The sequence below is a fragment of the Micropterus dolomieu genome, linkage group LG20, assembly GCF_021292245.1.
Source record: "Micropterus dolomieu isolate WLL.071019.BEF.003 ecotype Adirondacks linkage group LG20, ASM2129224v1, whole genome shotgun sequence".
NCBI classification, from domain to species: domain Eukaryota; kingdom Metazoa; phylum Chordata; class Actinopteri; order Centrarchiformes; family Centrarchidae; genus Micropterus; species Micropterus dolomieu.
The window spans coordinates 4,589,027-4,603,930 of NC_060169.1; the positions used below are offsets into that span (position 1 = coordinate 4,589,027).

Below are 14,904 nucleotides of genomic sequence, written 5' to 3' on the forward strand. Positions count from 1 at the left end.
ATTTTTAAGATTCACTGGCTATCCTCAGAGGGTAGTGAAAGTGTTCGTAGACTCTCCCTCTGTTTCTGAAATAGAAAATGCACTTCTGTCGTGCGGACATTTGAACCGCTGCTTGACTGAAACGATCACAGCTGTAACTCGTTTCATGTTCTGATTTTTTTGCCACGACATACAAACATAATTGTGACAATGAAGACTTAAGTTTTGTGATGATGTCCTGGCAGAAAAACGACATAACAGCTTTTGATTAGATGCAGATTTTATTGAGGGGTGAAGGTGATAAATCCTGAAGTTGTTTAGCCACCAATGTTGATATGCCCTTCAGTTTGTATCAAAAAGTGTAGATGATGTTGTGCAGTCAGGACATGCCCTTCGTAGGATAGATTAAGGAAACTACTGTTTGGCTTTTATCACCAAGCTTAATAGGCTCCATGATATCACAAGGCTTGTAATCAGCGTGGTTTTATGTGTGACCGGCCTGTAATTTAGCCACATTGTCAAGTGTGAAGAAACACCTCACTGTTTTAAAAATGCACACTCAGGTCTGTGTAGCCAGCCAGGCTTTAACTGTGCTGTGCCGTTTTTAGAATATGAGAGAGGTTCAGAACCCAGAGAACGCCAACAATGTTCTGTCCTTGAGCTAGGACACCGAACCTTTAGGTGATGATGTAAATTAAAGACGATCTGCTCAAAGACTGTCAGCTAGCTGCCTAAACTGTAAATGGCTGCATGGTACCTAATCAGAGCCCCTCTGCTCCTCACATTTTTATCCTTTCTTTTCATTCGTCCTTCTACTGGCCTCCCTTCAGTAAAATTTATGACCGATATTTTATTTTACCGCCACAGCAAGGACACAAGAACTGTCTGTACCTGCTACCACAACGAAAATCAATCTCTCCTCCCTCTCTCTTTCTCCCTCTCTGTCTCCATGTCTCTCTGGCTCTTTTCCTCTGCAATCATGCAGGCAGTTGGTGGGGATGGGAAATGATGGAGGACAAAGGCCCTCGTGTAGCCGACTACTTTGTGGTGGCCGGTCTGACGGACCCGTCCAAGCCGTTGGACCAGGAGATCCACTTTGATGATGTCTGCCACAAGACGGCCAAGCCCAAGGCACCCATCACCGATGTGGCGGTGGTGGTCCGCTCGATGGGCGAGGAGGTGCCGCAAGGGTTCACTTGCATAGAGGAAACACCAACTGGCCATTCAGCTGATCTTAACAATGGCGGCCTCATGGCGCCCCAGATCTACCTGTGCTACAGACGGGGTCGAGACAAGCCGCCACTCACTGACCTAGGGTAAGTACCAGAAGAGTCTTGATCTTTGTTTCTGAAGCGATTTTTGTGTTCAGACAAGGCGACACAGTTTACAGCCATGCTAGCAGCTGTGTGAGGCTGTATTTAGTTGTTCCTTTGAGACAGATTCTGATTTGGGCCGTGCCTCATATGGCAGTGCTAAGTGTTCGCAGGTAAAATGTTGACCAGGGGCCGTATTGCAGAAACTTCCTAACCAGCAGATCCTATCCTTACTGCTTGGTAACCATGGTAATAAGGGTTAGGAAGTGATTTAGGAAAAAGCAATTACAGATTAACAGTTCCTAAGTCAATATTCCTTTCCTAACTTTAGATAAGAAAAGTGTATTACAGAAGCATCCTAACTTTGTAAAATCTTAAATAAACTCTCCTAACTTTAGGAGAACTAACCAGGTAGTGTTTGCTAACTCGTTTAATCCACATGGTTGCTCTTTAATTGCTTTTACAAAATCAACAAAATGTCAACAGGCAGAACTTAATTCAGACTGTGTCCCCTATTTTAGCCCACTCTCTCTCTTTAATCTCCCGAGTTAAGTGTTATTTGGATTTCTCGACGGAGGTCAAGTCATCTGACTTGAAGTTCAATGATAGTTGTTTCTGCTCCATTTTCAGTGTATGATTCATACACGGTTGCTAGTTAACAGACATAAAAGTTGATAACTGATGTTGGATTGAGTATTTAGGATTTCCTAACCTGAGATGAGATAAGATAAGATGAAGTAAGATAAGATAGGATTCCTAAAGTTAGTTAGGATTTGCTTCTGTAAAACCAAATTGAGAAAAATCCTATCTTAGACTCTTCCTATCTTAACTTAAGACTTAAGATAGGAACTTTCTGTAATATGGCCCCAGATTTGCAAAATAAGCACAAATTAGGCTGATGGTCAATCATCATTTATTTGCATCAAATTAAAATCAACTTATTCACATTATGGGTTACATTTAGGATTTTACACTACATCGCATTCACCCATTCACACACCGATGGAACAGCTATCGGGGACAATTCGGGGTTCAGTATCTTGCCCAAACACACTTTGACATGCTGCCAATCTTCCGATTAACGGGCAACCCGCTTTACCTCCACAGCCGCCCCTGTGGCCTCATCAGTACTTTCAGGTACCTTATTTGTCACATACACATACATGTAGCGAAATTCATTCTCTGCATTTAACCCAGTGGTTCAGCGCCCGGGGACCCACTCCAGATTCACCGGCAACAGCTCAGATTGAATGACTGAAAAACCTAACATGTTTTTGATGATGGAGGGGGAAACTGGAGCACCCTAAGGAAACCCACGCAGACACGGGAACAGAAAGGGCGACCGGGGTTTGAACCCGAGACCTTCTTGCTGTGAGGCCACAATGCTGTCCACCGGGCATCATCCTCTGGGCATTATGGAATGTCTGCACACAATTTCATGACAATGCATCCAATTGTTGTTGTGAGATTTCATTCTGGACCAAAATGGTGGACTGATAGAGTGCTATTGCCCTCCCTTGAGTCATGCTGCTAGAATGGGTAAAAGCAGTGTCCTTAAGGTCTATCCAAAGTATTCCTGCAGTATAATGCAAATCTCAACAAAGTCACTGGCCAGCAGTCCGTCTCAATTATAGTTCACATTGGCTCAACCTAAAGCTATGTATCCAAATTGTAAAGAATAAATGAAGTCCGACAAACTGAATGACTAGAATTTACCACAGTGCGCTTGGGAAAACAAAACGTATTTCCAATACAAATAGAATCTTGTTTATTCTACAGAAAGTGAGATGTCGATGTGACACAATCTTTTATGTCCTTGCATCTTTGCAGTCCCATTGTAAAACCAGTTTTGGACAGGTCACAAAATCTAGATCGAAAATCAATTTGTACTAATAATGTGCAAGTGCAGCTCTGTATCTCTCTAATCACACGGTAAATCAGGATGTTTGCTGGTATCACACCAGAATAGTGTTTACGCTTTGGGCGAGGTAGAAAATGTAGGATAGTGAAATAGAGTAGATAGTAGCAGAAGGCTGAACACATTTTTAAGTGCACTTTGACGTTGCAGCTGCAGCTTCTGCTTTATCTGTAGGATATACTATCAGAAAGGTGGTTGATGGAAACACACTGATTCCCATTTAAACTTATGATGTGTCCAGTTTCACTGAATTTTCTACATAACCCACAGTGCCGTTTTATGTATGTATTGCAATGTTTTTCAATGTTAAATTTCTACTTTGCATGAAACTCTGCCCTGCTGTTCCTTGCTATTCTGGGTGAGGAGGCTTTGAGCTTTAGAAAGTGCTCTGCTCTGCCTGAAAATTCCTCCTGTGCAGCAGTTTTGTACATCAGCCATTTTCTGTCTGCATCGCAGCCGTTCCCCATTGTGATTTTGTGACTAAAAGTGGAATAATTTGAAGCACTTACAGGTGTCCTCCTCAGCAACATCTTTTGAACTGGGGGAAGTCAATACTGTTTGCTCAGTGCTCTCACGCCCCTGGCTGGCAGAGGCAGGTGGTGACAATGCTAAGGAGGCTCATACTGGCCTATTACACTACAGAGTGCAGTGCTTATCAGGCACTGACAAAAAGCTTCTGCACAAACAGTATCAGCAGCTTTTGTGTGCTGATAGCTCAGAGTGACTGCACTTCCCAGACATTGGTAGGACTAATTGGAAGCTGTGTGTGTGTGTGTGTGTGTGCGCGCGCAGCCATCATTTACGTCCATTTTTACTTATTGCTCATTGTGATAGTGAATTGTTGCTCAGGCTGCGGTGGGAATAATTAGTATTATCTGTGACAAGTGGACATATTAATATAAATTTGGCTTTGTGAAATACTGAGGACTAGAAAGGAACATGAGGAGCATTGGTACTTCTAGGATTTCCATCAGGAAATTGTCCAAGGAAGGTTAAAATCAAGGTCAAATGGACTTGGTTAAAGATACTGGAAGACATTTTGACTCCCATCCGAGAGGCACATACCATCTCATGAATACTTTAGTTAGCTTAGCTGACTGCCGTAACAATAGCCACACTCATTAAATATATGACTTTTCTGTGTGAAATAGATTCAGAGAAATTCAAGAATAGCACCTCTGCTCTCTTCCCTTGAAGGTTAATCTCTTAATGTTTAATGTTATTTTCTAGCAGGGGTGAGCCTCCTCACCTAAAATAAAGACCAGCTCTTTTAGACTATACTGCACAAAGCTTTGACCTCCTCACGCAGCTCCAGCTGTTTGGGGAGGTACTCAAGTTCTAATTTAGCAAACGTAGTAAGGCCAGTTTAGAATTGAACAGGTGGCTCACTCATTAAAGAAAGGATGACAACTGCAGTAGTCTGGTATAACAGAGAAAGATGTGCACACAGTGTTTGGTACCTGCTGCGAGCAGAGCAGAATTGCCACAGCAATGAGAAACAGCAAAAAATCCCTCAGATGACCGCTTTAAATTCTGTTCTCTTTCAGTTTTCTGATAGTACCACAAAATGCTTGTCGAGTTCCACTTGAAACCGTAATGGAGGATAAGTGCATAATGGAAGCACAAAGAGAGATGTTTAAAATTACTGCTACTGTTATGTACCTCTCAGTACTTGTCCTCTAAGTGGTTTGCGTGAGTATTGTAATAGTGGAACGGGTTAATATGTTGACTGACAGTGTACTGTACATAAACCTAGTACATAATACTGTATGAGGACTGTCAGATTTGATTTTGGGGTCAAAATTAAATTAATTCAATTCGGTCATTAAAAAAGTCTTCATAGATGATAAAAATGTTATTTTGGCTAGGAGACCATCATGGGCAATAAAATTATTTATATAAAAACAACTCAAAACAAACACATTTTACAGATACATTTGCACAACAATACCAAATGTACATTTAGGTCAGTGCGTGCTTCAGTTTAAAGAGGTGGTATAATGCTTTTTGGCTTTTACCCTCTCCTTTATTGAGGTATATATCTTTTTTGTGCATGTACTAGGTGTGCAAAGTGAAAAATCGGCAACATGTAGCCTACAGCTGAATCGAAGCTGTTTACCGTCTTTTTGTTGACCCGCCTTTCTCTGCTTCTGATTGGCTAGTAGTCCTTAACTAGGAACTGCGAATGTGCAACTTCCAACAAAGATCATTTAGAGACGTGAGGTATTACTCCATAGCCAAAATGAAGCTTTCGACACAGGATGAAAAAGAGGAGCTGCAGCAATGTGCAGTATGACAAAAAATATGGTGTTTTTTGAAAATGCAACCATGTAAACCTGTTCTGGTGCAACCTCTAAATAGGATTTTGACCTGAAAATGAGCATAATACCACCTCTTTAAAGTGTGTGTGTGTGTATGTATATATATGTGTGTGTATGTATGTATATATATGTGTGTGTATGTATGTATATGTATATATGTGTATATATGTATATATATGTATATATATATATATATATATATATATATATATGTGTGTGTGTATATATATGAGAGAGAGAGAGAACGTATACATTTGTGCTACTAAATACAGCATCATACAATGTGCAACCATCCAACTTCACAAAAGCTCACATACAAAAAGACAAAGAAGCTATAATTATTTACTCCGTGATTACTTCACCACAAGCTCTCAAGTTTGGGTTTCAATGCAGATGGAGCTCCACATTTGGCAACATTAGGTTCCTTGTTGGTTTAAGTGAGCTGCCATGTTGCTGTTACCCGACATGAAAAATGCCATTTGCATGCAACATAGCTGCCAAACTGTTATTCTTTTACAAGCAGGTTACATTATCATGAGTTACAAAGAAACTAAAATGCTTCCATACTGATGACTTACTGTAAGTGAAACAGGAACATCTGCAGTTTCAGATTATTTGTAAATTTCCCTTCAGTCTTCTTTTGTGTGTCAAGAACGTTTGCGTCAAAAACAGCTCAACACAACTTGATAGTACTTCATATGTTGTTGTTACTGCAAGTGTAGACTCCTGCGAGTGTGGCCAACGTAATTGAGTTTAAAAGTGGCCCTGAGCTTGAAGGTAAGGAGACTGCACGCTCTGGATTGTAACTGTATAAGCTTATAGATCGTTATGGGTTTTCATGAATCGCATCAGTTCTGCTTTGCTGGTTATGAGGTGCAAAGCAGGCATTAAGCTTAATCAACTCCATTCTGTCACACTGAAAACTGGGATAAATGCCCAATGTTATGAACGTGGAGCTCCACCTAATTGGCCCAACGAGATCACGACTGCGTATTGTGTTTATTCATTCTACACTGTAATCACACTCATAACCGCATGTTGATGTGGAGTTTTTTGGCTGACTGCCTTGTTCTGCCTCCCCACACAGCGTGCTGTATGAGTGGAAGGAGCGACTGAAGCAGGGCTGCCACCTCATCCAGACCACACCCTCCGGTCGTCCAGCCAACATCAGTGGCAATTCCTCCCAGCGGATCTATGTCACCTACCGCCGGGCGCCTGAGAGCCAGCCGCACACCGCTCTGGCCGTCACCGACATCTGCATCATCATCCCAAGCAAGGGGGAGACGCCCCCACACACCTTCTGCAAGGTGGAGAAGAATCTCAACAGCAGCATGGTGAGAGAGACACTGGTGTACAGAAATCTTGTTATGGAAATTTTACCCCTATAACTACAATGCTTAATCATCGTTATGTCACTGCTTTCCACTGTGTGCGTTTTATGTTTTATTTGGTGAGGTGTTTCTTGGTCAAGTCCAGGTATTTCTGGCGTGTTCCTGCTGTGGAGTTTTGATATATCAACAGTAAACATGTCAGTCCCTCAGAATCAAAATGCAAGGACTTCTTTCTAGAGTTGCATCTTGAAAAAATATTCAACAATCAGAGGGAGAGACCCTGCAGAAGAGGAGAAGAGAGCAATGTTTACAGCCTGAGCAACGGGATGAATTTATTAACATTAACCTTGTACATTAACAAGCTACATGTGTGTCTGTGTAAGCCACATTTTATTTGCACATGCTTCTTCTGATGTAGTTGTAGGGTAAGTTGGCACCGCAAAAATTCTACATTACAGAACAACTCCTGAAATGTTCGTAAGAATTCAGCAGACTTAATTGCTCATATTGTTAGAGCCTTGTCTTAAATTCAGAATGTATGAAGCTTTGAATCCTCAACTCCACTTACTCAAATCCTTCTTAACACATTTTAAAGGAGAGACTTGTTGGTGATAAGAGTCAGCACTATATGATGACCATGAGTATGCCTGACAAACACACAGACAGATTTAGTTGCAATACTTTCTTCAGTTAAGGAATTAGAAATGATGGAGTCGTGTTGACAAAATTGTCATGCTAGAGCAAAGTAGAGCTTCTCTGTGTCTTGTGTGCTGAAATATTGTGGAGTTGTGAAGGACACAGAAATAAGAAATAGACCGATGTTGTGGTTTAATCAGTAGTTAGGAGGGAGATTTCAGCCCTTAGGTGAATCACTCGGACCGGCTAGTACATCTAATTATGGAAAATTGTGTAAAACCCTCCTACCTCAGGATGTTTTTTAATGCTGTGTGTGTGTTTATACTGTCCCAGACTCATTTCTTTTTTAAAGAGGGAAGCAGAATCTTGCAATTGACCCTTTTTACTGGGGCACATGCCCCTGTATCCATGTGCCTGTGTCCCAGTAAAATTGTCAAGACCCCTTGGCTTGGTTTTGGATGCACAAGAAGAAAAGAAAGAAACTAATGGGCTTGAAGCAGCTGATAACATTAATAAGTATTGATATTTGTAATTTACAGGGAGTACATGCTGGATCATAAACCAGAACAAGCACAGCTGATCCAAATCCAGTACTAGCGCAGACCCAGTCCAGACATTTTTAGAAGGTCACACAGACCCAGATGAAATACAGGCAGCCTCAGCCAGTAAAAGCACAACAAGAGGTCTACAGGCAGCATCAGATACAAGCAGCTCAGACCTTGATGGAGGATTGAGTTAGTGTGCAGAGGTCCATTCAAATCAGCAGTGGTATTTTCTAGAAGAGGTTTCCGTTCAGGCTTATTACAGAGACAGACTGTTTTAAAGGAAAGGTAGTAGTGGGAACAATGCAGTGTCAGGTGTGACTGTGCAGCAATGGCAAATTGTTTACATGGCTCACAAGTCAGGTATGAGGGACCCATAGCAGAATTTTTCTGTCAGGTGGTGACAAAAGTGTGTGAGCATGCTCCGGTCAAAGCCCTTTCTGACATGACAGTGCCAATATTAATGGGCTAAGCAAGGGACGCTGGTGAGGCACATACTGACACATTTCATTCGCTTCAATCTAAAATAAATGAAACATTTACATGGGGAATGAGAATTATCGCAATATAGTTTTCCTCAATAACAATATAATAAATGTTCAATATATTGTCAGTAAATATTTGGTTTAATTAATTTGAATCACGGACAAATTAGCCTTTAATCTTTCTATTAAAATATTTATTTTGTTGAGGAAAAGGGACTGAAAAAAGGTCATATTTGTTGAAAAAGATTTTATCATAATAGTTTTGAATGTTCTACCTCAGAAGTGATCCTCTGTTTGGCATCAAGTGTTTGGCACATTCTGACCATAAAGAAAAGTTTAACCACACAATTAACCATCTGGTTTCTTTAATTTTCACTCAGGAGCAAAAATCAGCCTTTAAACTTGAAAGAAATAATAATTTGACGTATATCGTGATAATTATGGAATGATATGAAATGTTTTTATCGTGATAACATTTTTGGCCATATCGCCCAGTAGAGCGCTATCTAGCAACGCCCCTGCTCTCGTTTGAGGTGGTTTTTGCCTTTGTCAAAAAACAGTTGATGCGCTAAATGGGAGATGGAAACACTTTTGCCCAATACGTTCTGACTCATGTCTGATCTGCTGTTAGCCGGATATTCCCATAACGCGCGGACACATGGCTGGTAGCAACTTGCCCGTGTTTCTGGTTTGGAACCCATACGTCTTTTTTATTACAACCACGTGTAACGTCAACTACTGACGTAACTACGTTTGCTGTAGCCTTGTTTATTCGCTCCAAACCAGCTGATGGAAACGTGCCTATTTCTCTTTAACTTTTTTTTTCTTTTTTGCGACATTTCAAAAGTCTGTTTAAAATTCGCATGACAATTGGATGGAAACATGGCTATATTCTCTCAGTGTTTCTCTACTTGTCTCTCTCTCTTTTTTTCTCTCTCTCTCCCACCCACCAACCAACCGAACCTCTCACAGACGCACACAGTCCTTGCTGTGTCAGCTTGGTCTACATTTGGCATTTCAGAGAAGGCTTCCCCCCCGCTGAGATACTACAGTGGGGAGAAACAAGTAGTTGATACACTGCTGATTTTGCAGGTTTTCCTACTTTACTTTTTCCTACTCTACAAAGCATGTAGATGTCTGTAAAGGTTGGAGTCTGTTTGATTAAGTGTGTGGACAGATGTCATTTATACAGGTAACAAGTTCAAACAGGTGCAGTTAATACAGGTAATGAGTGGAGAACAGGAGGGCTTCTTAAAGAAGAACTAACAGGTCTGTGAGAGTTGAAATTCTTACTGGTTGGTAGGTGATCAAATACTGATGTCATGCAATAAAATGCAAATTAATTATTTAAAAATCATACAATGTGATTTTCTGGATTTTTGTTTTAGATTCTGTCTCTCACAGTTGAAGTGTACCTATGATAAAAATTACAGACCTCTACATGCTTTGTAAGTAGGAAAACCTGCAAAATCAGCAGTGTATCAAATACTTGTTCTCCCCACTGTATGTGTGTGTGGCTGTACGTCTGTCTTAGAATCAGTGCAAGCACAGAGTAAGTGCGCCAGGAAGTTTTTAGAGTTAATATATAAATCTGCGGACACTTGTGTGTTGTGTTCTGTGAAGTCCTACAATAAAACTGGGATTTTGCTAAACAAATTTTTAATCTAATGTAGCTGTGAAGATCACTTTTTAATATTTCAGCACAGCTCTGGGTGCATACTTCATGTCCAGCTCGTGGTTTTCAAAGATTTATTGCAAATTTTATTATCCATAGACCAACCCTCCCTCGCACTGACTAATTTTCACAAACAAGACGTGTTTATCTGATGCATCATTGCTTCTCTGTACATGCTAATGGGGTAACACATCAGAATGCTGTTTGTGGATTTCAGCTCCGCATTCAACAAAGTCTCCCCTGACAGGCAAACTTAAGTACCACATTCTGCAGCTGCATATTGGACTTTCTCGCAAAGAGACCCCAGACAGTTTGGATTGGCAGTCACACCTCTTCCACTCTAGCACTCACCGGAGCCCCTCAGGGCTGTGTGCTCAGCCACCTCCTGTTAATGCTGTACACCCACGACTGCAACCCCCGACATGGGGAGAACTCTGTTCTGAAGTATGCGGATGACACCACCATCATCGGCTGAATTTCAAACAATGATGAGACTTGTTATTGGGAGGAAATCAACAAACTTGCTGTGTGGTGCACAGACAACCTACTGCTCAATGTCAGCAAAACAAAAAAAGTCTACATTAGTGGAGCCGAGGTGGAGCAGGTGAACAGTTTTAGGTTCCTGGAAATCGGCATCACAGAGAACCTGACATGGCCATCCCACATGTCCACGCTGATAACTAACGCCCAGAAATGGCTGTATTTCTTAAGGACACTCAAGAAATGAACCACCCATCTAGTGTATATAGTTAGATATAAAACGGGTAGCTCAAATAAAGCAATCTGATTGGTTCATAGTGGTGGTATAATAAACGTATACAAAACTATGACCTTAAATTCCCTTGCTCACATCTGTTTCTCAAACAGGGTTCGAGTTATAATCTGAGCTTCGTGGGGGTCTCACGCCCCATTTACACCTGGTATTAAAATGCTGTCTGTAAAATGGGGTCTAATATACTAGCTAATGTTACAGAAAGAGATAAATAAATAAATATGAATAAATAATAAGGAGAGAAAGAGAGAAAAATCATTGGTTATTACGTGATTCAACCAGGATTCAACATTTCCCTCTCTCACACACACGAAAACGCACAAACACACACAGAGCAGTCCACTACTTGCCCCAGATGTCTGCGATATTGCAGCAAAGTTTAAGTTTCAATAGACTGAAAAATGCCGTCAAAGACTTTTGCTCAAGGAGAGAACGCAATTCCGCCCTTTCTTATTTTACGCACTGCTGGCCGCCAGTACACAGTAGCGAGCATATTATCATATGGCCAAATTCAAGTTACCAAAGTCAATCTACTGACGCTGGACAGTTTTTAGTGGCTGCACAACAAATGGCAATGTGCAAATAATATAAATGAATTTATTTCTAATAATTCTAGTCTTTGATGTTTGTTCTTGTCTATTTTGCCATTCTTGGGAACCGTTTTTTAAAAAGCAATAGCTCACTTCATTCAGGCTGTGGTAAACGCTTTTTATATCCCAGTTAAGGGGGCTGCCGAACAAAACCCTTTAACTGTGATATAATAAGCGTTTACCACGGCCTGTCGTGAGCTATTGCTTAATTAACTAGATGCACATGTCTGAGAGTGGACTTTTGTTTGGGATGTGTACATGTATGAATAAACTGTTGGGGTTGTAGTACATCTTTGTACTGTATAATTATAGTCACTGGCTTGATGGGAAAATTTTAATTGAGGCCAAATCATGAATACAATAGACTATACATGTTTTCCTGCATTAGCAGGTGAAGGGCTTAACAGTGTACCTCTCATTCACCTATTAACACACACGCATGCACATGCACACAAACTACGTGGTAGATCAGCCATGCAAGGCACTGGACCGGAAATCGGGAGCAATTTGGAGTTGTATGTTGGCGCTGTGCACTCAACATACATTTATAACTATTTAAAGCTGTACTTTTTCCAAACAGCCATTGGTTTCCATTCATTTCAGTGCTAAATAAATATGATCTTGGAGTGACTTAAAACTTGCCATGTAGGACCTCCATCATAGTGAACAATGCAGTACTTGTTTTATTGTTTTTTTTTTGTCGTAAAAATCTTGGAGGCCTTAATGTTTCAGACACATTTTTCAAATTTGTCCTGTTGCATGTTATCCTACATCTCTCTGTCTCTTCATTTCCTGGCAGCAGTCTACTGTCTCTGTCTAATAAAATCAACCTACAAAATATTTAGATATATATGTTATTTCTGCTACATATTAATGCAACAGCATTAATGGCTGAAGCCATTTTGAAATTGACACCAGTAATCAAGATTTCAAATTTTGCTGCTAAAGCATTGCATTGCAACAACTTAAAATTAGCATTAACACTTTCTGAAATTAATTTGCTTGTTTTTATTTAAAAGGTGTTTTATGTTCAGCATCTGACTCTCAAATCTCAATTGCTGCTGCATCCTTGAATTCACCAAAAAGGACGGGTTTAAAACGGGACCTGCTAGCGACTGCACTGCATAATAATAACGTTTCTATTACAACAAATTGAAAAGTTAAATTTGATTAACTACCTACTGTATCTTCAGCAGGTTTCTAGCCTCTAATGGTTTTCTGGAAGGAGGAAAACAGTCCAAAAATTTGCTTTGGAACATCGGCAGTAATGAACAATATAATAATTTGTAGTTCAAAACAATAACTTAACACTAAGCTGAAACTTTCTTCTGATTAAATTCAAAGTCTTTTGCTCCTCTGACCACATTCAGCATTATGAAAGCAAGGTGAGAACTTTATCCATTGGGGTTCAGCAAAAACACAACCACACAACCATTTGAATTGTCCTTTTTAAAAACATTGAGCTGACTTGTTTATAATTTCATAATTGCAGTGTAGATTTAACAAACTGGTATATAATTTCAACTTTGAAAAGGAGTAACTGGACTACAGATCCAAAGTTTTTGTTTGGATTATGCATTTTTGTTTCTGATTGGCCCAAAGATGGCCTGTGTCATTCATGAGGGACCATATCCTAACTTTTCTCATTTTGATCTTGTTTTCAGTGGGGCTCCTCTGTCTACCTGTGTTATAAGAAGTCTGTGGCCAAAACCAACACAATAGCCTACAAAGCAGGTAAATCCTCCCCTAATCCCAGAACTACCAGTGCACACAGATCCAAATACTGCTGTGGAAATAGTGTTCCTGGTGATGTAAGATGTCAAATAACCATGGTGTGTGTGTACATGCTTTCTCTTCTTCCTCCTTTCCCCAATCACTGGATTCTCGTGTGAGGAAAAACAAAATTTTCAGAGAAAAAGGATAATTGTATCACTTCTTGTTGAATGAATAAGAAATTGGACAAGTTTTACTAATAATTAATTCTGAAATTACAAATATTTATTGTGTTGAAAGTTTCCCTATTATTTTGTTTCACAACATATGTGGGGTTGTAGAAATGTCTTTAGAGAGGAGGGTCTCCTGTGGAGGAAACTGGCTGCATGAGGACATTCTGCTACAGCTGTGCTTTGCAAGTTCATGCTTGTTGAAGCATGTTGATGCCTCAAAATGGAGTGATGAGATTAACCTCTGCACGCCACTATTCTTCTCCTTTTTAAAGGGTTTAAATAGTTGCCATTTAATGGTAATATGAGTTTAAAAAATGATGAGCTTATTTCACATTAAATTCATCTGACTTTTCAGCACCAAAAACACTGACAGAAGATTGTCATTTTCTGATAATGTTGTTGACACAGCGCTGCTGTGTTTGGCTCAGCCGCAGATTGGCTGGCTCGTACATGTCTTGAATATGCAGCAGACTGTGAATGGAGCGATCCGATCTGTTTCTCACTAATGCTTCGGATGAGTCAGCGCACAGAAATTAAGTTTATTTTCAACATTTCAGGCCAGGAAAAATAAAGCACGCAGTAAGCACTGAGTTTTGGTAACGGATGTGTTTTGTAACATCTGACTTTATTTATAGACAAATGTGACTCTTTGATACAGAACTGAACACGCTAACTTTGTTTTCTTGGTGGAGACATGGTTTTCATTTGGGAATAAAAATATTGTAAATAACTCAAACATTTTAGGTTCAGTCAGTGCCATTGACCAATGACACTGGCTCAGATCTGGAGTTGGTCCCCGGGTGCCCACTGCTCCATTGAAGGATGCAGAGAATGAATTTTACCACATGTATGTGTATGTGTCAAAAAAGTATACCTTATCCTATATGCACATTAAGTTGTGTGCAGTGCAAGTGTGTAAAATATAGTTGCCTAATGTTTAGGGAGAAGAACTTTCAGGAACCTCTTCAAATGATACTATATTAATTCTCAAAGTAGCATTAATCAATATATTGTTATATTAACCTACTGTAAAATGAGATGACTACAACAAATGTGCATATTATGGAAGGAGTCACTTATGCTTGTACATACCAGAATTATAATCAAGGCTGCAGCTCTATGGAGCCTATTAACCCAAATTATATTTTTAGCTCATTGTAAAGCTTTTAGATCTTGAAAATAGTATCAATATAAACATCTGCAAGGCTGATCATACCAGAATTTAAAATGGTACAAACTATCATAGTTTGAGTTGCTTCATTACGCAGCATGTGTATGGATTTCCTCAGGGGGGTACAATGTAGCTTTTTTAGTGAAGTGTTTCAATGAGAAACGTTTGTTAAAATGTGTACATGCACTTAAAAATGCATTTACAGTTTTTGAAATATGTTTGAGA

The 14,904-nt window shown here is 39.9% G+C and overlaps 1 protein-coding gene across 2 annotated transcripts in view; it reads left to right on the plus strand.

Moving 5' to 3' along the window:
• LOC123958557 (C-myc promoter-binding protein-like) overlaps window positions 1-14,904 on the plus strand; it is a 158,167-nt gene that overhangs the window by 14,998 nt on the left and 128,265 nt on the right. For both annotated transcript variants that reach the window (XM_046031962.1, XM_046031963.1), the window contains exons 2-4: window positions 965-1,295; window positions 6,619-6,865; window positions 13,227-13,296. In XM_046031962.1, the coding sequence (XP_045887918.1) occupies window positions 985-1,295; window positions 6,619-6,865; window positions 13,227-13,296 (628 nt within the window). In that variant the 5' untranslated portion in view covers window positions 965-984. The remainder of the gene's footprint in view (window positions 1-964; window positions 1,296-6,618; window positions 6,866-13,226; window positions 13,297-14,904) is intronic.